Source organism: Glycine max, chromosome 7 (genome assembly GCF_000004515.6).
Source record: "Glycine max cultivar Williams 82 chromosome 7, Glycine_max_v4.0, whole genome shotgun sequence".
In the NCBI taxonomy this organism is placed as follows: Eukaryota; Viridiplantae; Streptophyta; class Magnoliopsida; order Fabales; family Fabaceae; genus Glycine; species Glycine max.
Window position 1 is genome coordinate 7,624,463 of NC_038243.2, and position 26,631 is coordinate 7,651,093.

Here is a 26,631-nt window from a genome sequence, read left to right on the forward strand (position 1 = left end):
ATTCAAACATCAATGGATCCTCCACCCAAGACTTGGAGCATCCACACGCGCTCCGAGATAACCGCCAAGTACCAGGTTCTCAGCCGGGTCGGGTCGGGTGTCTACGCCGACGTCTATTGCGCCCGCCGCCTCTCCGACGGCGCCGCGGTGGGGCTCAAGGAGGTTCACGATTCCCAATCCGCCTCGCGCGAAATCGAGGCTCTGAGGCTTCTAAAAGGGTCCCGAAACGTCGTCGTGCTGCACGAGTTCTTCTGGCGCGAGGACGAGGACGCGGTTCTCGTGCTCGAGTTTCTCGGAACCGACCTTGCCACCGTGATCGGAGAAGGTGGTGTCGGTGTTGCAGAGGCTAAGAGGTGGATGGTGCAGGCTCTGAGTGCGGTGGATGAGTGTCATAGGAACATGATCGTGCATAGGGACTTGAAGCCCGCGAATTTCTTGGTTTCTGATGATGGGGCGCTCAAGTTAGCGGATTTTGGACAGGTTTAATTTAAGGGATCAAGTTTTTTCAGCTTCTTTTTCAATCCAATTTTGGGCCTTTTGTAGCTTCACAAATAGTAATAAGTAACTTTTGGACATTGGTGAAAAGTTTTTGTTTTTATAAAATTATGGTGTTCATGATTTTTTTTCTACAATCTCCACTACCATGTCCACGATAAATATTTCTTAATCACTAGTTAGGAAGATCCTTTAAGTTTTTACTACTTTTGGGACCCTTTTAGTTTTTTACTACTTTTTTATACTTTGGGCTTTGTGTGTGTGAGTGTGTTGGTTGGTTACTTGATTGTTACGTGACTTGCTTTGTTTTTTTTTTTTGTCACTTTTTGGATTTGTTTGTGTGATGTGGTTTGGGTTGATCAGTAATCGTGGGTGATCGATCGCAATTCTGTGGCATTGGCTTCTACCCATGGTTGAAAATATAGATGATTTCTGTTTTGTTGTTGAATCTTTTAGTTGGTGGTTCTCTTGTCTCTCTCTCTAAAAAAGTTTTGGATTTGGATCGAGGAAAAAGGAATAGAGGTTAATTTTCATGATTTGTTAACCAATCAAAATTCATCTTATATATAACTTTTAAGATACATATTATAAAAATCAGGAAACTTACAATCTTATACAATATCTTATCTTATTATACAATAATTTGTGATTGAAAGGTGTTTTTCTATTCGGGGTAAGTTTGGTGTGTATGTTTTTTTTGGGTGAATTTTTTGGTGTGTTTTTTGGTCTTCTTGGTGGAAGACTAATCCTTGGATTGACTTAGTGATTAGGTAAATCTGAGATTAGTTTTTTGGTATAAAATTTGTTTTGGGTCCCTTGAAATGCGGTCAAAATTGATTTTAATCCCTATATTTAAAAAATAATGGTTTTGGTCCTTATATTTCTAAACTGTTGTGGGTTTAGTCCCTTGTTAAGTTGTCCTATACTTCATTTTGACTCAAGGATGGAAGAAATTTACCACATTTCAGAAAATACATGTCGTAAAGTCATCATTTTTAAAATATAAGAACTAAAATCAATTTTGATCAACTTTTAAGACACTTAAAACACATTTTACTTTCTTTATTTTGTCTGTTTCCATACATATATGAATGTTAAATTTTACTACTTTTTCAGGCAAGGATACTAGTGGAGTCTGGATTTGATGCTCCCCAGGAGAACCCGCCACCATATGAAGATGATGCTTCAAATAGTGAAAGCTCACTCCAACATCCTGAAGCTATTTCTCAATTAGTTAACTTAAACCAAACTGTATATGAAAATCCAAATCAGGGAACCGTGAGTCATGAAGAATATTTCAGAGTTTTGGATGAGATGAAAACCAAGAGCTACTCCTATGACACTGATAAGGATACAAACATCTATGATGGAAACACCTCATGTCTTGCAACATGCACAACGAGTGACATAGATGATGATCTTTGCAAGGGTTCTTTTACATATGAAGCTGAGGAGGTGGGAGGAAATGAACTTGGTTGTCTCACATCATGTGTCGGAACTCGGTGGTTCCGAGCTCCTGAGCTACTCTATGGATCTACAGACTATGGTTTAGAGGTTGATCTTTGGTCATTGGGATGTGTCTTTGCTGAGCTATTAACATCGAAGCCATTGTTTCCTGGAACAAGTGATGTAGATCAGCTCAGCAGAATTGTAAGTGTATTGGGAAACATTAATGAGGAAACTTGGCCTGGTTGTTCCAAGCTTCCTGATTATGGATCAATCTCATTGGGTAATGTGGAAAATCCAAGTGGTCTTGAAGCATGCATGCCCAATTGCTCCCCTAATGAAGTTTCCCTAGTGCAAAGATTGGTTTGTTATGATCCAGCAAAGAGAACCACAGCTATGGAGTTGCTTCAGGACAAGTACTTTAGTGAAGAACCTCTTCCTGTTCCAATTTCTGAATTGCGGGTTCCTTTGACTAGAAATGGACAAGACCAGGATTCCCCTGGTGGGCACAATGGAATGGGTTCTGATTCTGATTTGGAGGAGTTTGGCACCTTGAATATCACCACAACTGGTTCTGATTTATCTATACAGATCCCTTGAACATGAAGGATATGATGCACTTTGAATTTTGTTTTATTATTAGTATATAAAAAAAATTTAATTCAAGGTGCATCGTATTCTTTGGACAGAATTTGTCCTTTGCTGTTCGATTGGTATTGTTTGCTGAATGAAATCCACGGTTGAATTTTTATATAAGAAATTTTTTCTTTTGCAAGAATTGTAAACAAATGATAAATAATTGAGGAATATAAATGTTGTTTTACCATGTAATGTTATCCTTGATGTAAAACTGTTGCTAAGTGCCAGAATTCTGTAACCCGGTAACAGGGACAAGAGATCCTTACAACCCAATTTCCACCAACGTGCTTGTGTCTTTTGTTTTTCTTTCTGGCAACACAAGTTTTTTTTTTTTGGCTTTTTTTCATGTTTACAATTCAAAATTGGAACAAAAAAGAAGGCTAAGTTATGGACCAAGCAATAACATCAAGTATAATGACTAATTTAAGTCGAATGATGAAATGAAGATGACTAGTTCTAACTCAACTAGTTCGAATTCAATGCAGGAATTATTTTATCAAAAAATTGGTCCCTTCAAAAATTAGTGATGGACACGTTAATTTTTTAAAAAGTAAAATAAGTTGTAGTAATTTTACCTAAATATATCGGTATCTGTAGTTCAAGGCTAAAATGGGAATTTTACATTCTTTATTTTCTGTTGTTAATTCATTCATTCATACCGAAGGGAAAGCAAACAGCAAGGCCCAAAATCAGGTTCAAAGCTATTGTAAGAGTTGGGCGACAAAAATAAAAAATAAATAAACTTATTGCGAGAGAAGTAACCTCCAAAAATACTAGTTTTGTTTTCCTATTGATCAGTTACCTTAGCGAATGAGTTCTATTATTTGAAGATTTTGGAAGTTATTATCAAGTAGGATTCTTATAATTTATTTTTTTTGACATAAACATACTCATCTCATTTCATTGCTACAAGGAATAATAAGATTAAAACTATAGAGACTAGGAAAAAAATGGTGCCACCATAGCTAACTCATGCACAACCTCATTTACTTGGCTCTTTACAAACTTGGAAAAGGTTGGATTTTGATGAAACAGCCGAATACAATGTTGAATTAAACTACCAAACTCAGATTCAGGATTCTTATAATTATTCCACTAGTTTTGTGGAAGTACCAATTAACCTTGGAGGCAACTTTTGATTTACATAAATCAACCTCATGAGGTGAATTACGGATCATAGCTATTTCTTAAGCTCACGAAGCTTTCGCCCATCGATAAACTCTGCAGACAGAATTTACACGCTAGACTACTTCGTATCCAAAATGGGACAAAATTCAAGCGATTAAAAATAATGTCACGTACAGAAGCGTATATAATATTACATAAAGTAGTACATTTAAGGAAATATTATGGGATGCATAGATCCCCCTTGATGAATTATGTCTCCCTTTAAGTGGATGCCAAATCAGAGAATCACAAGGCTCGAGTAACAACAGAAGGGTGTCGTGTCGTAAGTAAGCCGCTAATAGTACCACCTACTACATCACAGCTAGCCATAATACCTAAACCTCTTTCGTACAAATATTGCAGCAAAACAATGCATAGTTCCTGCGTTGAGCTTCCCCTTGTACTGTTAAGGTCAACCATAATAGATGAAACACAATCTGCTCAGCTGGAAGTATGCAGAATTAGAGCAATCAATGAATAGAGCTTCATAAGATGCTCTAGTCTTGGGGTAGAAGTGCGATCTCGATTTCATGAAGTGACTTCCCTTTGGTTTCCACCACATTTCTTTTTACAAAAATTACTGCCATGATGCAAAAGGTAGCAAACATAGAGTAAAGCAGCTGTGGACCAAGTTTCTCCAGCAAACGCAAGAACAGTAGTCCAACAAAGAAATTTATCACCTGTACAAGACCATTAATCAAATGAGAGAAGGATTCCATATTACGAGCTTTCCCATCCTTCTAAGTCATTATGAGAACAATTTTAGTAGTTTGCAAAGAAGGGAATTTCAGCAGGCTACATTTTCTTGATTCAACCATCCGGCAACATTATATAATTGAACAAAACCGTTGAACATAACCTGCCAACTGATACCATTTTATAATAGGAAACGGCAGAAGAAAATTACCCAATGCACTGACATACAGACTGCCATGGCTTTGGCTCTTATTCGACTAGGAAAGATTTCTGGTAGAAGGAGACCTGGAACTGGGCCAGCTCCGAGAGCAAATGTTAAGACAAACCTGCATGAAGTATAGATTAAGTGTTCATATTCCAGCAGTGTCTTCCCAAAAGGCACTGCATGCACTCATAATCTAGAGTGAATGTTCCAAGCGACAATTGTACACTTCATAGAGCTGCTAGATCGTGGACAATGAGGACATTACATAATTGGACGAATGAAAGAAGTTTCAGTTTATTGCCATTTCATCCTCATTTGTCATGTATACAAAGACTTATACAGAGTAATAGGCTGCTCTCATACAGTCATACACTCGTACTCGATGAATTTGGCTGATGATAATTACCAAACATTGTTAATTACAGGCAGAGCACCATGGTTTCTCAGACAATGATATCAATACTAAAATATTTCTTGCTGAACTAAAGAAGTTCAACTAAAATCATCAGCATATTATTGCCTTTACACTTCCCACTTGTTTATTTGAGTTTGACTGCCTAAATAATTTTTTTTAATAGAAGATATCCTTCATAATTATCTTTTGAAAGATCACCCATAACCTAACGGTGACCAGATCACAAGTAGAAACATTATTTTAAATTTATTAATAATTTGAATCATAAATGCATCTATCAAGATCCATATTGGTAATCATGGTTGCATACTCACAGGAACATGCCACCAACAGAAAAGTACTGAGCTCCCATGTTTGATACAAGTGAAGTTGCTCCTGTGGCTTGAAGGATCATTGCTATTGCCTATACAGTAAAAAATAAAACAAACAACTTCCTTATTAAGAGCAAAGTTTCTTTTACTCAAAAGCAATTCAAACACCATAACAAAAAAGGAATTTCCCTCAATTTTGTATTGTTGTGCACTTGCACTAGTTCATATTCCAAACAACATCCCTCTTTTCATTACCACAAACACCAAGTCAGGATTTAAAATAGTACAACTACCACATGTGTCCCAGATTTTTAAGTGCATGATAATCACCCTATAATGATATGCTACATAATAGAACATCTATTAAAAAAAAACCAAGTGTTATAAGTACATCTATACATAATTTACCATGCCAAAGAAACTCCAGAAAAGTAGAACCTTCCTTCCAAGCTTATCCATCAAACCCATTGAAACGATAGATCCTGAAGAAAATGGGGGGAGGGGGGTTAGCATTAGAGAATAGAATAACAGAATAACTTTGATTTAAATCCTGGCAACCAGAAGATAGCATTACCTGCCAAATTGGCAATTCCTATGCAGACATTTGCAATGTCTGATGGCACTCCAGCACTTTTAAAAACAGTTGAAGAGAAATAAAACACAGCATTTATACCAGATAGCTGTTGTAAAGCAAATAGGGTTGATCCAATAAAAACAACTGCAAAACGAACTTGTGAATAAAAAATAACTTTTGGAAACCTAAGGAAACCAGTGACCAGATAACAACAATGGCAAATACACTCACAAGTCACAACTATCCCAGAGACAAACCAGGAAAAATGCATACCTTTAGAATGACGACCATGAAGCAATTCCGACAGCTTCACACTATCACTATCGTCTCCTCTATCTGCCTTGGATAACTCTGACATTGCAAATTTTGCTTCTGATACACCAAGAAGCCTCTCAAACTCAGCTTCTGCTTCAGCAGTTCTTCCTTGCTACATCAAAACAAAGAGGAATAATCAAGGATTAAGTAAAGGATCAAAAGTTAAATGGATGTAGGGATGAGAGAAATAGAAAAGAGAGTGTAGATATACAGGCATTTGGTTTGAGAGAAATAGAAAAGATATAGGAAAGAGAGAAATCGAAAAAGAATGAAACAATCCTTTGTTAATCAAGTTTTATTCACATAATCAATTATGAGAAACATGAAATCAATTATGGTTTTTAAAAATCGTGGTGGTTTTAAATGCTCAATTTAATAACCGTCACTAAATGCTCAATTTAGTGGCTTCAAACCGCCACAAACAAAAAAAGTCAATAAATGCACATTTTCTAGCGGTTTTGAATTGCAAAAGAAAAACTGCCATGGAATTTGCGCCATGCCTCTCCACACCTATTTCCCACAATCAAACAACCTCACTTCTTTCATTTCTCCCTCTCCCCTATTTCTTCGCCATCTCCACTCTACCAAACAAAGCATAAGACATAGACTAAATCTGGCAAGTTTAAAAAAGAACAGGGCGAGATGAGGGATTGGGGAGAGAATAAATATAAAAAATAGGCAGACCACCAAGTAAAGAGCAATTATTTCCATCTTGATTCCACTTCAGTTTGAATTCTAAATGCAATCACTAGAAGAAAAAAAAACAAGCTAAAAATTAAATCAGCATAGACAGGTTCAACATGCAACACCAAAAGAATACGTATACAATCCTCTAGGAATTGTATGTTTCGGAGTATTCTATTGTTATACTTGATACTTGCACTTAATTGTTGACATAAAAGAGATGGATGCAGAAGACAAAGAAATCCTCAACAAACTATTAGTTAGCATCGCTTAACATTGAGACGTCAAGGGGTTCAAACTAATATAGAAACAGTAAGTTACAAATGAAAAGATAATAAGAGATAATATCTAAGATGAAATAATATTAGACTAGGTATCAACCTTGTATAACCAATGTGGACTCTCTGCGCAGAAGACCATAGCTGTGGCAAGTATAGCAGCTGGAATGGTAGATACCCAAAAACAAACCCGCCACCTATGTGAAAAAATTCAGGGTGAATTTTTAAAACATCATGAATAAATAATATATAACATCATGACATGAAGTAAGATTCATATGATACCATCCAGATATTTCTTTGACAGGGATTCCAATAAATAAAGCTCCCATTAGACCAAGGCATGTGGCAATCTGGATGAAAGCTCCAAAGGTGCCCCGCACAAAAGCAGGAGAAACCTGCCATTCAAGAGAATAATCAAGTAAATTTTCAGTCTAGTCAATGAGACAGATGCACCAATTTAGTGATTTACATACCTCTGTCACATACAGAGAGGCAACAGGAGGGCCCAGGCCCAAGCCAGTCCCAACAAACAACCTTCCTACAAGCATGCCAAACAAGTTGTTTGTTGCCGCACTGAAAATGCACAATTTTACAATGAGAAATTATTCATAAGAATTTATATTGGAAAGCATAAAAGTAAACAACTGTCATTTAACCAAAGTGAAATACACATCAGTTTTCATAAAAATGGTGAAATGCTCTGCTATGTCATTCTATTATTATAGACATTATATGCAGGAAACATAGGAAAGAAGAAAGGCTTATGCTCTTTTCTAGAACAAACGAGGAAACAAGAAAATATCATAATGGGTGAAGAGGCCATATGGAAACCATAAGATGGCAGTCAGGTACATTTGAGATTGGCAAGAAAGAAGTAAAAATATGTTAATATGCTATCACGTTAGAGGACACAAAAATGAAGTAATAAACTATTATATGTTTCCACGGTAGCCAACAAATAAACCTTGAGAAAAACAATAGAAACCTACGAAGTGGTTGAATAAAGTGCAAGGATAGTTTCCATCTATTCCATGAGAAAAACAAAATGACTCAACAATATTATATTGGTACTGGAAGTATAACCTCATAGAAGCACCAATTATCATTGGCAGAGCACACAATTGGAAAGCCCTACGACGCCCCACCCCATCAGCAATCCAACCACTTAGTAGACATCCAATCAAGGCACCACCAAGACATATGCTCACCACCAGACCTTCATTTGAAAGGGGAAAAAATCAATTCTATTTATTCATTTACAATAGAAAACGAAATTAAGCAAAGGTTTCAGAATCTTCTTTGTCACCTTCTGCCAATGTATTTCCACGGAAACCAAGATCCACAGAAATGCTCTCAAGTGGTTCATTAACAACTCTGAATAGAATGAAAAAGATCAAAATTTAAGTCTTCAACAGATTCTAGATTAAAGCAAGGAATCCAAGAGAGTGCACCAAGAAGAAGAAATTAGGAAACAAACCCAAGATGGTATCCAAAAAGGAATGAAGAAATGGTCGCCACAAGTACATGCGGTAAAGAAAGCATCAATGAAGGATTTGAGGTTCCCTTGTCCAGGCCGATGTCTAAAAGATCTATCAGGCATTTAAAACAGCATGGTCAATTATCATCTTGATTCAAGACCTCAAAAAATTTGCAGTACATCATAAACCCAGGCCATCTTTTCTACTATCATTTTCAGAATTGCATTCAATTGCAAATTATCCACAATCGATAATAGAGACAATAGCAACAGCGTAGCTATTGTCGCTTTCAAGATTACATGAATTGCCAATTCTTCTGAGTTCTGAATAATGAAATCTTGAAAGGATTATTCACAGGAAGGAAATTTCATTGAGAAGGTTTTTAGTTTAGATGCTATGTTTCACAACATAATGGAATTAACAGATGTCATATAAACAGCCCGAAGTACATCAGTAAAGGTTCAAAAAAGGGTGCATACCTGAGTTTTCTTCCACGTCCTCCATGTTTGAATTATCTCTCGAAGGAGTGCGCTTGTACATAGATGAATGCCCCATCCACATTAGCCAATATTTGACCTGCCTTTTTTTATTAATATAAAAAAGTCTTCAACTAATATATCACATGAAAACTCTTCAAAGCAAAGTAAAATCTTAATAGTTCCATTCTATCCAAGCTTAAACTGAAACTCGGGCACTAGCTGGCAGCTGCATACATAAAAAGACATGATGCTGAATTCAAACACTCACAACACTATTTTGCAATTTTAACTTCATCAAATAGATTCAAACATCACTCAGTAATGCGTTACAAACTACAGAACTTACAAACCACAGTACCATCAGTTTACCCTACCTATTCAAACAAAAGTCACAAAAAAAAAACTACATTAACGCTAGAAATTCGATTGCTCTGTCAATCAATTGGTTCATGCATCGCGGAAAAAAAATAACATACTCTTTTTTTTCCTTCGTTATCCTTATCATTAACCTTGATCACGTATTCACATATGTTTTTAGCAGAGAACACTATAGAAAATTTGATGATCCTAAGCAGCAAACGAGTTCCTCTGTTTTTTTTTTCTTCTCAGAAACAAAAAGCAATAAAATAAAAACAAAAAATAAAGAGGCAACAGAGCAGAGTTTATGATAAGTTACTATAAAAAAAAATGTAAAACGAAGTAGAAAAACAAAAACTGAATCGAGATCAAGCAAAACGAAAAAAGAGAAAAGAAAAGGAAATCTGAACTGAAAAAGTGATGGCTGAAGTGAATACGCACCAATACTATGAGGGATCCTCGGTTTTGCTCAGAGAGAGAACAGTGAAGAAGAATCAGAGAGAGAGAGAGAGTTTGTTGGTTCTGTGAATGGAAATAAATACGGTGATGAAAGAGAGACGGTTACCAACCGCGAAACGAAAGCGATGGCGCTATCGTGCGCCGGGGGAATAAAGAAAAAGAAGGATCGCGAACGAGAGACGGCACTAGCTCAAGAAACAGTACTACTAATAACCAACTAAATTACATTCATTAACGGCTAAACAATCAAATTCTTCTGACAGTGTGACAAATTGATTAATTTTTTTTTTACCTATATGCAAAAAGTATCACAAATTAATTTACAGACAAATTCAGTGATGAATTCAGATTTTTTTTTCAATAAAAACAAAAAAATAATCTAATATTTTCCTAAACAAAAAAAATGTTTTATTAAAAATGATAATAAAAAATAAAAAATAGCAAAATTTAAAAGATAAAGTAAGTAAAATTAATACTAATTTATTTTCTCTTTTATCTTTCAAAATTATTTACAATAATTTTATTAAAAAATTATGTTATGGAAACAATATTTATTTTTTATGGGACAAAAAAATATTTATTAAAAAATATTTATTTTGTGGGAATAATTATCCTTGTTACTCTCCATATAATTCACCAATTTTATTGTTAAATTAATAATTAAAAATATAATTTATTTCTAAACATTATAACTTAGTAACAAAATAATATGATTTTTAACCCTTAATTAATGGTTAAAGATTGGAGAATATTTATGAATAAAGAAAAACGGAATAGTGGGAGTGGGAGAAGGGAATGGACGGTGATTCCGTGTAGGGGCTACGATGAAGGCACGTGTCCTTGATGGTGTCTTTAAATAAAGTGTCAGTCTCTGTTGCGTAAGAGAATAGAGACCCACTGCGGAGACTCGTGGTCCGATCTTGTCTTCCTCTTCTTGCTTTCACCGCTTACGCCAACGCCCTCGTGCAACGTGCATCATTTCCCACCATGTTTTTCCTCTATTTTATTTTTTATTTTTTACATGAGTCAATATTTGTATTGTAGATGTTTTCTGTTGTAGAAATATTTGTTCCATTGTTAAGTTGCATTAGAGAAATTTTTTGGTGCTGTAAAAGCGCTTAGCTTACATTTTGTTTTAGTAGGTAGGGACATTGAATTTTGATCTGGGGTAGGTTTCTAGGAGTTACTTGCAAATTCTCTTCTAAATAACACAAAAATAATGCATAGTTACTTTAGGTTGGTACACTTTCATTGTCATATTTTAAGCTTTAAATATTTTTTAGTTTTTATAATTTTGCGTTTTCTTGAATTTTTAGGGCTTGTAAATTATTTTTAATCCTTATAAATTATTCTTTTATTTTTTTATCCTTGTGACACTTTATATGATATTTTTTATCATTCAAAACATTATCTAAAATGTTTTAAAGACTAAAAATAAAATAAATATAATTTACAAAGATTAAAATAAAAAAATAATTTTATAGAAATTAAAAGAAAAAAACACTAAATTAAAATGACAAAAATATACTTAAATCTCATTTCAACATCAAATCAAACATCAAACCCAGGAGAAGAAGTGTGATCTCATCTTTAAAGATTACAATACTAAAAGTAAATAATCACCTCAACAGTAATATTACAAGTTATGGAGGAGAAAATAATACTTTAATTTTGAGAAGAGTCTACATATTTATAGGTGTAATCTAGTGACTTCTATTTCAAGTTAGATATCTACTTCGACTAGGTGGTCACTTGGTAGTAGGCTAGGTTCCAACATGGGACTAGAAACCTTTAGATGGTTGTTGGGCTTCTTAACATTAATGGCCAAGGAATGAGCAAAGACTTTCTCAGCGTGTGTTGGATTTGCATAACATATGCACATTTTACATTAAACTCATGTCAAAATGAAAAAAAAAAAAAAAAACATTAAAACAAGTATTAGGTGCTTCAATTCAAACATGCATCCACTATTCTCACACGTATAATCAAATAAATTGTTAATACATATCTAAGAACATATGATAGATCACAGCTAGAAACCTTCTAAAATGTTAACAATTGATAAGTTATAAAAAATTACACACACTCTTGTTAGAATTCTAAACATCACAAAATCCAAATCTCCTCATCATATAATCCAAGGTCTTCCCATTTATTGAGTTACATGCCTTCTCAAAATCTACTTTAAGAATTAAAAAAAAAAACCTTTTCTTCATCCTTTTTTCATATCCCAAACTTTGCATACCAAGTAGCCAAATTTTTTCCACAATTTTATATAAACACCTCATGAGAGAGAATGAGCAAAAGTCTCCCAATTTTTATGGACACTTTACTTTTGGAATTAAAGTAGGGAAGTAAATAAGAAAAATTGTTAAGTAACTTGGCATTCATATTAAATTAGTCCGTAACCCGTGTATATGCACGGGTCATTCGTAATTTATTTAGCATGCATGTTAATTTGTTTTGCAAGATAGAAGTAAAATAAAAGGCAGTATGGAAATTAAAATAGATTTAACATCGATAATAATTTAATAAGTAGTATGGAAATTAAAATAGATTTAAAATGAGAGGCACTATGGAATGTGTTGGAAATCTCCACCAAACACCATCACATTATCTCCAAAGATTTTACCAGGACTGGACTTGGCCTTAATAATATCTCTTAGACTTTGATTAAGTGCTTCAAAACAAAATTTGTAAGCCATGGGGGCTTCATCCCAAATGATTAGGCTTGCTTCATTCAATAGTTCAGCTATATGCATGGGTCATTCGGTAATTTATTTAGCAAGCATTGTAATTTTCAAAGTGAGAAAAAACAAACATGCAACAAAAAAAATTACTTTTTGAGAGGAGAGAGATCAGGTTTGTAAAACATTAGTGACCAGAAAGAAGCATGCAACTCCTGTCATCACAACATAAGAAAGGGCCTTCAGCTAAAGCCGACATAATAATAATAATAATACAAAAATAGAATCGAATATTTATAATAATATTGTGATTAAAAATATAAAAATATTGGATATGTATTTATGAGATGTGAAAGAGTTGATTTAAGGTGAACCCTTCAACTTCACCCTCAAGGAAATATGCATTTTTCCATCGTATAAGGTCGTTAGAATTTTAACTCATGTGTGACTCATAGTACTATATTGAAAACATGGTAAATCATAGGTACTGGAATATAACAATAAACCTTAGAAAAAACTTCTAAGCATGACTTCGAATCTGAACAACAGTCTTTGTACCAACATGTTCTGTGAGGAAAATAAAAGGATCCAAGAACTTATACCATACTTCTTGATTCACTAATTTTATGTGTGTGTGTGTGTGTGTGTGTGTGTTGCTAGAATCTTTATGGCATACTTTGCCTAAGATATGAAATTTCTAAATTAATTATACCTTCAATCCGTCGCCAGGCCTTCCATATAGCTTTAAGGCTTCAAGGAACTTCTTATGTTCTTCATCTGTCCACCTCTCTCTTTGTTTTGTGATAGTATATGATTTTCTTATCTGCTAATGTAGATATAAAATTGATTAAAACAAACGTGACATTGTCACAAATGTGAAAAATCAAATTTATAATGTCACAAACACACAAAATAGCAAATAAATATAATATAATAATCAAGAAAAAAGAAGAAAATTATCTCATAATAGAAAATTCAAGTTAAGTTAAATGAGCATAGTATTTATCCACCAACGAATCATTCATCTCATGGTAAATAGTAAATATCAATCAACAATCACAATTTCTCCATTAAATGACCCTTAAGGTGTTTTTGTTTTGTTTCATTTTAAAAAAATTAAAAGGAAAAATACACAATTGATTATACCAAAAATATAGAGCTTCTTAATAATGAATGCACTCAGCAATCCAACCTGAAAAACATAATTATATCGAAAAAATATATATCAATAATCCCAAACAAATTGCAAGAACATCAGGAAAAAAGAGGGGACAGAATTAGAAAGTGGCAGGAAAACTTACAAAGATTCCCAACACAGTGCTTGCAATGAATAAATACAAAAAATTCGCTAATAATTGTAAGGCAGTGGTTAAGTCAATGTGAGAGAGGTCAAAATTCTGAATTGCTTTGAAGAGAACTACGGAGGTAGCATCATTTACTACCCCCTCCCCAAAGACCAGGCTATATAGTAAGGGAGTCTCATCTTGATTAAGAACCTAAAGCATCCACATACACATCATTATTTTCAGTACAATAAAAGGAAAATTAAAACAAATATTTGTTGTGTTTGTTTTGACATTTATACCTGCAACGTGCAAACAAAATCTGTTGCTGAAAATATTACTCCAATTGCTGCATTCAGTTGACTCAGGTAAGTAGAGATAGGAGGGAAGAAGGAATTGTTCCAAGTTTGCATTTAAGTCCAACAAATTACTATAAAAGAAGGAGGTAATTTAAGCACACCTAGAAAATCTCCAATCTTGAGGGAACCAATGTCTAATTTCTGAAAAAAAAGTGTATGGCACCTATTCAAAATAAATAACATTTATAATCAAATTGGGACATAAAGGCGTTGAATACCAAATACGAATTGTTACTACTTTGTAATGTAATTTATAAAAGAAGCATTAGTTGATGACTTCAATTACTTAGTGATATTATGTAGAATGATATCAAAGTACCAATTGCACCAAAGAGCATTATAGTCATAAAATTGCGGAAAAATTGTTTCTTCTTCACCTGAAACCTGGAACGGTTAAAGAATAAATTGAAATTGAAGTCAATCTAAGAGAAGCAAGCATAGTCATTCAATTAAATTCATTCTAATTGAAGTATCAGTTCAGCGAATACAACTATTGATTTTCCTAAACTGTTGGAATCATTGTTTCCAACAAATCATGATGCAACTTAAATTATGCAGTTCAACATGTAAATGAAAGCTGAATAAGGAAAATAATAAAAAACAAGCAAGAGTAGTGAACTAACCCGACATTAAAGATGATGGGTGGGAGAAGGTAAATGAAGAAAAGATCTTCACTGAAGACAAGTATATGAGAGCTTTTTCCTCTAGTAGGACATCTTTGGGGAACTACAAAATAGACTAACATGAACAATATCACTAATAATCTTAAGTTGCCAAAGTCAAACAAATATTACTTAAAATAAGAGAATTATCAGTACTCTAAAATCTAAAAATTACTTCAGGGGTCAATCTAGAACAGAGCACAACAACAAACTAAATGGACAATCGATCCACTTAAGGAGGGAAAATAGTAATGAAACAAACAAAATTAAAACCTTGCAAATAGAGACAAATAGTAATGAAACAAACATGCATAACAAAAAAAGGGAAAAAAACTTGTTTGTTGGATGTTTCTTGGTTGATAGCCTGGTAAGAGGAAAAATAAAAAAGGAACCAAAAACAAAATGAAAAAATCAGTAAGAAAAAATAACTATTAGTTAGAAGAAAACATGCATAATAACAAACAAAATTAAAACCTTGCAAATAGAGACAAATAATACCGAAACAAACATGCACAACAACAAAAGGAAAAAAAAACTTGCCTACATGATGCTTCTTCATCGATAGCCTGGTAAGCGGGAAGATAAAAAAGGAACAAAAAACAAAGTGGAAAAATCAGTAAGAAAGCAGAAACACGAAACAAAGAACTATAAATTACCAAGAAAACATGCATAACAGAAAAGAAAAGTAAAATCTTGACCCTGAAAAAAAAAATGCACAACAGCAAAAGTAAAACCTTTATTTGTGTGACAAACCCAAAATGGAAAACCTCATCAGCCGGAAAACTCAATAGAAAACAAAAGCAAAAACTGAAAGTGAAGATGGAAGAAACGAACCACAAAAATGAAGAAAAAAGAAAGCAAACGGAGGAAGCAAGTTGGTGGGGAAATGACGCAAATGGAGGAAGCATATTTCAAGTCGGTGAGGACATGATGGGAGAAGGTTGCAGAAGAAGGCATATGGAGCAACCAATAGAGGTTGAAGTCTCATGCGTAAATGCCCAAAAAACCAATAAATGAACCACGTGTCAACCTGTTATGTATGAGTACAATAGAAATTTAATTGGCCTTCTCTTTTATTATATAGTATATAAATATATAGATTCATCTAATTACATTCCTTCACCTTTTTTAGTATCCCAAAAAAATTGATGAATCTAAAATTAAACTTTGTTGGTTCTTAAGCTCTTATCGTCATGACAACTTCTAATCACCTCCTTTATTTCTTCTATACAAAACTAAGTAGTAAGTTTTTCATTCTCCTAAGCTACGGACATGAAAATGAAACACCATCCAATTAAGGCCTCTCCCACTTTGTTTATGGAAAATGCTCAAAGAAGAATTTAAAAACCTTTGTTCTAACACCCTTAACAACCACTATTACCTATTTGTCCCGCAGTGCAAATACTTTGTTAATGCTCCTTCTAGATTTTAAATACGCGTAAAAAAATTTAGCGTTGAAATGAAATGGTTTAGAATCCTAACACTAGTTTCCATATATCACCATAATTAGACAATGATCATAAACATCTCTATTGAAAACCGTTGTGTAAATTCATCGCACTGCTATTAGATTTTGGCCACGTACATTTCCTCCCCAGTAAAGGGAAATCTGTTACAAATTTACAACAAACTTATTAAATTCTCTAATCTCCTTATAACACTTGAAACAATCACTCCTAGCATGCCTTTTTGTTCACCGGAAAATCTAACTACATTGAAATTAAATTTCTCAAATTCTAACAACACATCCCTATTCATTTTCAAATCCTATTTTTGACATAAGTAAATACTTCTGCAGCCTTCTTTTAACTACAAGATTAGTTACAGAATAAATGTTTATAATAAAACATTTTAACACTCCCTCCCCCCTCCAAACACACCCTAACAAAGCCTTTATGTGTGAAAGAAAATTGTAAATTTTCTATTATTAGAGTTGAATAAATTAAAATTGAAAATCCAGGAATATATTAGATATCAAACTCTATTTTATTTTTTACTCATTCATTCGATTGATTAACAAAGTGAAATTATTAGATTAAAGTTGAACTGCTCATATTTTATTTTATATTAATCAAACTTAAATCATGTAATTAAATTTGAGCTGTTGAATATTCATCTGAAATTATAATTTGCTAACTGGATGAATGGATGAAAATTGAAACCGACAAAACAAATCATATATTGAATTTCTATACTTAAAAATTAGTTTTTTTTAGAGGAAAAAAAATCAAATTTAGTAAAAAACGGTTGTCGTTTTGCGTAATTTCAATTGAAAATAAAAACAAAACGGCAATGCTTGCATTGCATCTAATGAATCTAGGGTTTATATGCTGCACGAGTTGGTGGTGATCGAAAAGAATATACAGTTGTATTAGAATCGAGAAAAGCGTTAATCTCCGATGGCTTCGTCCAGGGACAAGGAACCAGCGCCGCCACATCATCACCCACCTCTTCTGAGCAGCCTCGTCGTCCGCCCCTCCCATACGGATGCCGCCGCAGCCGCCGGTGGTGGTCGGGCCGCCGATTTCGAGCCCGGCGAACTCCACCGCGATCCTCCTCCCCCTTATTCCCGCTCCGATCGATATCCCGATGAACCTGGTTTGTTTCATCTCTCTCTCATCTCTGTAACCCAATTGATGCGGATGATTGAATTAAGTTTTATCAATTTTTCGTTTCGGAATATTGTTTTAGAAACTGGCTTGGCTGCTTTGTCTGTTCTGTTACTATTAAATTGGTTTAGGGAAAAAAATTGTGGATACGGTGCGGTGTAAAATGGATTAATGCTTGAAAACGGTGCGAAATTGGTGAGTTTGTGGCTTCTTTGGATCTGTTTTGTTGCTATTGTTTTGAAGTTATATGTTTCGTTTTCACTTTTTGATGCATCTGAAAGACTGAAACCTTGTTGGATTTTTTGGTGAATTTGGCATTGGATGTGATTAATTTATTAACTTGACTATCGATAACGCCAAAATATAGTCATTTGATCTTTGATGACAACAAAACGAGAGAGCAATTGAGAATCCATTTCCTGCACATAGTCTTCATTTATTAAGTTCTTGTCTAATTTATGTTGGAGAAATTCAACTTTCGGAAAGAACTTTTTAAAAACAAGCAATTAGCAATTATCTTCCTAGAATTAGTCCCTACCAAATGTGGGAGAGTGAAAGCTTAGTTTTCAAATTTCAAGTGGAAATGTTTACTTGAATTTGTTGTATTTGATTTATTTGGGGGTTAGGCGAGATAAAAATTGCCAGTTTTCTTCACTTTAATTTGTCTTTTCCGCATTTGACTGATTGTACCTGTACAGATGTGGGTTTTGTTAGATCTGCTGTGTATTCATTATGTACATGCCACACATATGGCTCTCCTGTCAATTATGGAGTGTCAACAGTGAATAAACTTTGCAATTTATGTGTTACAGCTCTGATGTTGCCTGCAAGATCTTGGGCCTTCAGGAAGGCATGTTTCCGTGAACTCAGCATTGGATCATGTTCTGGGATTTTTTTATTATTTAAAGGGTTAATAAATGGGTTGGATGATGGAAATAGTCCATTCTGCATGAATTTGGGGCTTTTTGCAGCACAGAATCTGTTGCATGGATTTTCATTTTGCAGAGTTAGGGTCATATGTTTGGTTTGGGATATTTGTGAAAGTTAAAACAATGTTGTTGAATTCAATGCAGTCCGGGATACAATTTGAAGTTATTGTCATACATGCTACAGCGTGGACAATGTGCTAGAACATCCATATGGTTACAGGGATTGTAGGGGACTGAAACTGACCATTACAAATTGTTTTCAGTGAATAACCTACAGTTATTACCAATGCTTGGCTGGTATATCTAGGTTCTGCCGCAAGATGTGTTTGTGGGTGGATGAATTTCTAATTTGCTACTTTTGTGGAAGCTCACCTGACATTTTGCAAAGATAATGTTTACTGATGATAACTTCATAGAGTTGTTGGTTATATTTGGTATTTTTGTCATTGAACTCCTGGTTATTTCAATTCCATATACTGGGTAACTTTTGGATATAGTCCTTGTGATTATTATTTTGGCTGGTGGTTGTCATTTTAGTTTCTATGGTTTTTCTTGTTTGGTTGGTTGATTATGGGTGATTCAGATGGTTCTTTATTTACAACATGCAAGGCGGCTGGAAACTTTTGAAATATAGTCCTTGCGATGATTGTTTTAGGTTGATGGTTGTCATTTTAGTTTCTATGGTTTTTCTTCTTCGGTAGGGATGATTGTGATGGTTCTTCCAGAGTAGTAATTCCACATGGTTATTTCAATTCCAGATACTGGGTAACTTTTGAAATATAGTCCTTGCGATGATCGTTTTGGGCTGATGGCTGTCATTTTAGTTTCTATGGTTTTTCTTCTTCGGTAGGGATGATTCTGATGGTTCTTTATTTACAACATGGAAGACTGCTTTCCAGAGTAGTAATTCCACAAGTGGAATTTAGGAACTTCTGATATCAACATGGTTGTAGAGCTTCTGCTGAATCCTGATATTTTTCACGCTGATGCATTGGCTGGGTACACCAATATGGCACAGAAAAGGATGTGTTTCTTCTTAAAATGAGAGAATGCCCTTCTCTATGTCCAATTTCTTTCTCCTGTTGTTTTGAAGTTACTTGGGGGCATAATATATCCCAAAAAAAGGGTGAATTGGTTGCTGATATTGTTGCACATGGTTTCTATGGGGTTTATCTGCCTGAGCCTTTCCTTTGTATAATTTTCTGCAAATTGGTGAACTATGTTGCTTGAATCTACCTTTGGTTGTCATAGCATACTAACAGAGATTGTTCCAAAAAGAGTCAAACAAGTGGTTGATTGGGGTATTAAAGTTTGGGAGTATGTTGGTGGTGTTTGTTGGTTGTTATTTCCTTGTGGAGTATACATTTGGATATTGTGCTCCTGAGTTTGATTACTTTCAAAAGGGTAAAAATAACATTGGTCTATTGTTTGTCTTGTTGGATTAGTTTTTAGTAGGGGAGTTAGTCCATACTCTTAACCAGGTTTTGAACTTGGTTCTTATTTTATACTGCAATGCCTAGGTTGCCGTGGCTCCAAAATATGAATTTGGATTTGATATTTCAGATTGTTAGGTTAAATGATTTGTATTTTTAATTATATCGTGGTACCATCAGAGATGGAAAGAATTGGCATCAAGGATATGAAGGAGGTAACTTATTAGTGGAAAACCTTGCTCATAGAACTTGTTTACTTTACGGTAATATGGATCAGATGTTTGGGAAGTGGCATTGAAGGTGTTATCATATAAACTTCCTGCGCTCTTCCACACATTTTTAATTTTCATATCCATGAGGTGGAAAAGCCCTGTGTGGTGGAAACCTTCCCTTTGGAATGTCAATCTGATTATATGGCAGTTGCATGATCACAGTATTATTGGATTCTAGTGTAGATTGCAATGCTGAATTTTCTCTCACTCCCTGTAAGTCACTTATTTTCAAACTTCACTGTCTTTGTTTTTCCAGGATATAGAATTCGTGCAGGTTCCTCATCTCCAGTTCACCGAAGAGATGCAGATCGCCGTTTTGCTTCTGATTATAATAACTTGTCACGAAGCCGTGGTTATGGTGGTGGGAGAGATCCAGGAAGATATCGAGACCCTTCACCTCCGTATGGACGAGGTAGAGTAGGGGGCAGGCCAATGGGTAGTGGACTTGCTAGAGGGGAAGGCAACAATAGAAATAATCCCAATGTGCGTCCTAGGGAGGGAGATTGGATTTGTCCTGATCCCTTGTAAGTGCAATTCTTTCTGAATTCTGATTTTGATCAGACATCCATTTTCATTGGAATTACTTGTTGCTCTTACCTATCTTTTAATTAGCCCTAAGTTATTTAGAATTCTGGTTGTTAAACATCCTAACAGCTAAGATCATTTTGTGGAGATTATATCTTTTAGCTTTACTATCTTGCAGGTGTAATAATCTTAACTTTGCTAGGCGGGACCATTGTAACAGCTGTAATAGGTCTCGTAATGCACCTGCTAGAAGTCCTCGGAGGTCTTTTCCTGCACCTCCACCACTTCATGCTCCTCCTAGACGCTTTCCTGGACCTCTGATTGATCGCTCTCCTGAAAGGACTTTGAATGGCTATAGATCTCCTCGTGGGTTGGCAAGAGATGGCCCTAGAGAGTATGGATCTGCTGCTCTGCCGCCACTCAGGCATGAAGGCAGGTTTCCAGATCCCCATGTACGTAGAGAGCGTATGGATTTCATAGAAGATGCTTACAGGGGGAGAAACAAGTTTGATAGACCACCCCCACTGGACTGGGATAATAGAGATCGTGGAAGAGATGGCTTCTCTGATGAAAGGAAAGGATTTGAAAGGAGGCCACTGTCACCCCCTGTGCCTTTTTTGCCATCACTTCCTCACCATCGAGGTGGTCGGTGGGCTCGTGATGTTAGAGAGAGAAGCCGCTCTCCAATAAGAGGTGGCCCACCACCAAAAGAATATCGTCGGGATACGTTCATGCATCGTGCAAGAGATGATAGGCATGATAGGCATGGAATGGGACGAGATAGAATTGGAGGAATGTATTAGCTGCGGATGTTTAATGTACTTTGCGAATGTATTAGCTTCATTAGTTGGGATGAAGAATTTGAGAGATTAGTTGCTGAATCTTCAGAATTGGTCACAATGCATTGGAAAACTTTTTGACTTTGTGCGCACACAAATTGCGTGGTTTATGATTTTATCGGTTTGTTTCATTCCACTTAATCTTCACTTCAGATTTGTCAATATGTTTAGTACGTGGTTTTTTACTCCAAATCTTTGAGGGGGAATATTACTAGGCTTTTATTCTTTTGTCCCTCTGACTGCGAGATGAAATTAGGACACCCACCTATAGGCTATAGCCTAGAATATTAAACAACACAGCAATTATTCTTTTCGGCTCTGCATCTACTTGGAAGTAGGAAATATGGTTTATCTATGCCCTCAGGACCAACCAGTAAATATAGCAAAGGGGGTTTTGCCCGTTACTGTACTCTTGCAAAATTCAGTTGGTTGTAAACATACTATACCTTCAACACAAGCAAGTTTGATAATTGCGGGCTATTCGAGATGAATGATAACAGGAGCAATTAGTATGTAGAACTGGCTCACAACAAATGCTACTGTCAATTTAACACAAGCAAGGAGGCTTTCATGGAGTTATCAAATAATTTGGTTCCACTCCTGTCTATATCTGTACATACTCTGTTGACAGCTTCAAGTCAAGTTTAACTTTGCTTGCCTACGCTGTGTCTCGCTTTGTCGCTTCACATGGGCATTGTAATTTGTATGTCATTATTTGCTTAATTTCATAGACCACAGGAAAGAAAGCACTGAGTGAAGAAAAAAAAAAACAGACCAGTTGATTCGACTAGAAAACTAGTAAACTTATTACGCGTTTAGTCTGTTCAACTTCGTTAATACGAAAACTGATAGAGAACTTATCAAGGGGTAAGAAAAAACACTTTTTCAATTTTTTATTATTTTAGTTAAATTAAAAATATCTTTTAACAAATAAAAACACGATGTCAAGCTATATGATTATTTTAATTTAATTTAACATTTTATTTGATTCTTTTATTCAGACTCAAATTGAATAAGAGTACTAAGACTGACAAAATCCTCCCAGTCCCCACAGAATTTAAACACGACTACATTCTTAAAATTCGAACGTATTTAAATTAAAATAATTTCTTACCAGTTGATGTATGTGCTTTGTAATATTACATATAATATAATATAAAAGTAGATATTTAACTATCACTAATTCATCCTCATGTCAATCACGGTCCTCTTTGGTTTTTAATCTCAGAAAAATAGCATAAGTCAAGGCAAGACAGTAACGGAAATAGCACATGGCAATAAGTAAGTAGGAAGAAGGGGAAATAGAATTATACCATTACATTATAACTAATTTTCATTTCTCATGTCTCCAAAAATTATACTTGTAAAACCTCTACAATATTAACTCTATAATAGTATTTCTTTCACCATTTTACCTGTATCACGGGAAATCTAAAAGCCAGCAGAATGAATTGAAAAGGCACACAAGAAACTGGTTACTGCTAAGACCAAAACCTCTCAATTGTATGTGCATGCATTCTCTTTAAGTTTGATGGGTTCGATGTTGTGGGAATCAATAGCCACTGAGCAAGAGACACGCCTTCGATGTTTGGACCTCACCAACCTCCCAACAATATTCCCTAGCGATCCAACTTCAAAGACAAGAGTCATTGGTATTTTTCCATTGTCCACCAAGCCAGTTAAGCTTGCATCAGCACCATATAGAGAAACCTTGCTTCCTTGCAGGTTCACAGACACTGTACGGGTACTCTTTCTCGATAGATAATGCTTCTTCAGCTGCAGCAGCAACGTGTATGTGAACATTGAATTTAACAGTTAAGATTGGTGATCATTATCAGCATCAGAAGCAGAAACAAATCATATATTACCCTCAAACTAATCCTTCTATGTCAAAGAGGTCAGTGTCTGATATTGAATTTCATTCTTACCTCACCAGTTGCAACTGTCATCTCAGAATACATAAGATTCACTGCTTTAGAGCTGACATGAATTCCGAAGAAGGTTGCAGGGTTATGCACTGTCATTCTCGCCGAACAATTTACCGTCAGCATCTTGGTTGGAACTCCTGTCATATCCGACCCTTCTCCGAATAAGAAGTTGTGTACTGTGAAACTCTGGAAGGAAAGAATCATTAGGTTACCTTGAAAGTTCATTGATAATTTATGGTAGAGAAAATTTTGAATTTGTTTCTCTTCACATCAATAACCTTCAAGGCTATAACCAGCAGTGGATAGGTGAAGAATAAAATTTTCAAGAAGGCACTTATTATCATTGTGTGTGAAACAAATTTTCAGGTGGAAAAATAAAAAAGAGAATGAATAATTAGAAAGAATCAATAAGGAGACACAACTTGCATGATTGTGAACTCAAACGATGTCCTTGTGTATACATATAATTCCAAGTATCTCAAGTTCCTTCAATCTTCTCCCCAATGCCTTTTTTTTTCTCTTCAGATATGTGATTATTAATCAGATGTGCAAAGTGCATAAAAATACCCCGTGCAATCAGACTCAATTTATAATTTAGCTCACCAGAACAAGAAATCTACAATGACATGAAAAATTGGGGGTAACAGTAGTTCAAAAGAGTTTGGGGTATGCAATTTCTTGGTCAAACTGCATACTAGCATGGCACTAGCTAGAGGACTCCTTTCAAATCACTGCAACTCCACTAAATCACACCACATTAGTGCCTGATTCCACATTCCTTCCTGTCTCATTCATCATCCTAAATCCAAGAGACTCAGATAATCCTGTTTGAGGCACGTTGACACAATAAATGTGAACACCTCCAACCCAACCTCTGATAATATATATAGGCACAACTATCTCCACAAATACATATAAATTATCGATTCCTTCTAACTACATTATAAAACCATTAAAAGATCTGATCTCTGATTAACAAAACAAAACAAATGGACACTTATATTATAATATTATCATACACACCTTCAAAGTCAACAATTTATTTGATTGAATTTAAAATAAACAAAACATGTCACTGACCGTGACTTAATCAACGTACCTTAACACTGATCCGAACATTATAAGGCCTGGCAGCCGCAGCAATGATGAAACAAAAGAGGGTGAAAATGAAGGCAAAGCCAAGGACCCCAACGAAGATCTGAGTCTTCCTAGAAAAGCCTTGTCTTTCCCCATAATACCCTTCCTCTTCTTCCTCAATGACCTTGCACTCATGAGGCCACCCTAATTTGTTTTTGCGGGTCACTTTCCTCCCCCAAGAGGCGATGTTGTAGGACCCGCCGGAGACCCTGCTCGAAGAAGAAGCCCTAGAGTGGTGCCCGTAGGAATGGTGCGAGGGCGAGTCCACGGGGCTGTTGCACGCCGGCGTCGCGTGCGTCGCCGTCGACGACTTGTCGCCGTCGTGAGAGTCGCGCGAGGGGCTCTGCACGTAGTAAACGGCGCGTTTTGGCGACGATGACGTGTCCATGCTCGTGACGTCGGAATCGGTCTTCGCGTGCGCCATGGAATGACCCGGATGAGATATCGGTGGCAAGATGGGAAATTTAACGGTACCCAGAGGAGGGAATTGGAAATGGTTGATGGAAATTGCAGAATTCAGTGTTGGGGTGGTGGAGACTTGAGATCATGGGAAAGGTGAGAGTGAAATGGAAAAGTGTGGGAGAGAGTGACACATAATAAGAGTGAGACAGAGTGATGAGTGATTCATTCACAGCTGTTGCCTGTTGTTGTTGGTTTGAGGAATTTGTGTTACTTGAGTTGTAGGGAGTTGGTGTCGTGTCGGATACAGTATACAGTAGTATGTTACAGAATGAATTTGATAACTGAATTAATACGACGACGTCTGTTGTTTTCCAGATTCAGTCAGTTACTTTGTGTCTGTGAGATACACTTGTTATGTCTCAGTTGGCGCATGTTCTCACCTCACCTCTTTTTCATCAAATTCGTCTCCCAACGAATAATTCATAAAAATAAAAAATATTTAATTTATGTTTAAAATGTGTGATAAATTATTTTTGTTATTAAATTTATGATACTATTTTATCATTAAGTTGTAATAAGAATGAATTTAACAATAAATTATATTCTCTTTTAAAGACTTTCTTAAAATTTATTTATCATTTTTTATAAGATTATTTTCTAATTTTTAGATATATTAATTATTTTTTTCTACATGCATTTACTTAATTATTATCTCAAAACATTAATGAAAAAATAATTAAGTGAATACATATTAAAGAGATAAAAAAAAGAATAACTTTGAAATGATATGAAAGATATAACTTGATTAACTAAATTAATTAAACACGAAATGAGAATAATTTATCATTAAATTATTTGGAGGATTAATTTATCTCACTTTTTCACATTTAAAAATTAAATTTAAATTTTTCATCTTTCAAAAATTAATTTATTAGCACCTCATACTTTCATAAACAAATTTGATTATTTGCTGAACTTAATTGATTATTAGTCAAAATATATTAAAATTTATATTTTTGTGAGTCTTATTTGATATTTTTTTATTCTATAATTTTTAATAAATTTTAATTAATTACATGTTATATATCACTCCTCTTTAAAAATAATGTTTAATTTACCAATACTACCTTCACTAAACTTGAATTCTTTAACGGTCCTATTGTAAGAAGAAAATAAATAAGAAATGAGATGAATAAGTGAGAAATATAATGAAAACAATTAGTGAGATTTACACTTTTTTAATTTTCTCATCTCATTTTTTCTTAACCCAACTCACCCACCTTTTTGTTTCTCATTTATTTCTTTCTTCTTCATCCTATTTTGAGTTAAGTTTTGTGGATAAAATAAATAAATAAATTAAAGAGACTCCATTAAAGAAGAGACTATTAAATATTCAATGAAAATTAATTATTAGTAAAGCTAATAAACATTTTGCACCTATAGCGTTCAATTAAAAAATAAAATTTATTAACAATATGTTTACAATGCATAAAAATCTTTACACTAGTAATAAATGAAAATTAAACTCAATTATCAAATTCGTCTCTTTTAAGCGCATGATAGAT

The 26,631-nt window shown here is 34.8% G+C and overlaps 4 protein-coding genes across 10 annotated transcripts; 2 read left to right on the top strand and 2 right to left on the bottom strand.

Annotated features, from left to right (window-relative positions):
* Positions 1–2,861, top strand: LOC548056 (CDK-activating kinase). Its single transcript, NM_001348965.1, has 2 exons — positions 1–480; positions 1,612–2,861. Exons 1-2 carry the CDS (start codon positions 13–15, stop codon positions 2,539–2,541), a joined length of 1,398 nt encoding a protein of 465 aa, NP_001335894.1. The 5' UTR covers positions 1–12; the 3' UTR covers positions 2,542–2,861.
* Positions 2,862–3,843: 982 nt separating this feature from the next.
* Positions 3,844–10,188, bottom strand: LOC100782849 (probable plastidic glucose transporter 2). Of its 7 annotated transcripts, none has more exons than XM_014777859.3 (14): positions 9,984–10,188; positions 9,186–9,286; positions 8,706–8,817; positions 8,535–8,602; positions 8,312–8,444; positions 7,702–7,801; positions 7,511–7,623; positions 7,329–7,422; positions 6,222–6,375; positions 5,949–6,092; positions 5,783–5,856; positions 5,378–5,466; positions 4,655–4,769; positions 3,844–4,427 (listed from the first exon to the last, which is right to left on the bottom strand). In XM_014777859.3, the coding sequence occupies exons 2-14, from the start codon at positions 9,265–9,267 to the stop codon at positions 4,245–4,247; spliced, it is 1,461 nt and encodes a 486-aa protein (XP_014633345.1). In that variant the 5' UTR covers positions 9,268–9,286; positions 9,984–10,188; the 3' UTR covers positions 3,844–4,244. The 7 variants fall into 7 exon arrangements, with proteins under 7 accessions (XP_014633345.1, XP_040872870.1, XP_040872869.1 ...); XM_041016936.1 differs by having other exon boundaries at positions 9,186–9,282; positions 9,984–10,177; XM_041016935.1 differs by having other exon boundaries at positions 5,949–6,104; positions 9,984–10,177.
* A 7,102-nt stretch (positions 10,189–17,290) lies between these two features.
* On the top strand, positions 17,291–21,688 carry LOC100817587 (uncharacterized). Its single transcript, XM_003529943.4, has 3 exons — positions 17,291–17,590; positions 20,492–20,759; positions 20,939–21,688. The coding sequence occupies exons 1-3, from the start codon at positions 17,392–17,394 to the stop codon at positions 21,561–21,563; spliced, it is 1,092 nt and encodes a 363-aa protein (XP_003529991.1). The 5' UTR covers positions 17,291–17,391; the 3' UTR covers positions 21,564–21,688.
* Positions 21,689–22,885: 1,197 nt separating this feature from the next.
* LOC100793619 (uncharacterized) lies at positions 22,886–25,482 on the bottom strand. Its single transcript, XM_003528883.5, has 3 exons — positions 24,627–25,482; positions 23,528–23,713; positions 22,886–23,375 (listed from the first exon to the last, which is right to left on the bottom strand). Exons 1-3 carry the CDS (start codon positions 25,086–25,088, stop codon positions 23,097–23,099), a joined length of 927 nt encoding a protein of 308 aa, XP_003528931.1. The 5' UTR covers positions 25,089–25,482; the 3' UTR covers positions 22,886–23,096.
* Between the last annotated feature and the right edge of the window lie 1,149 nt (positions 25,483–26,631).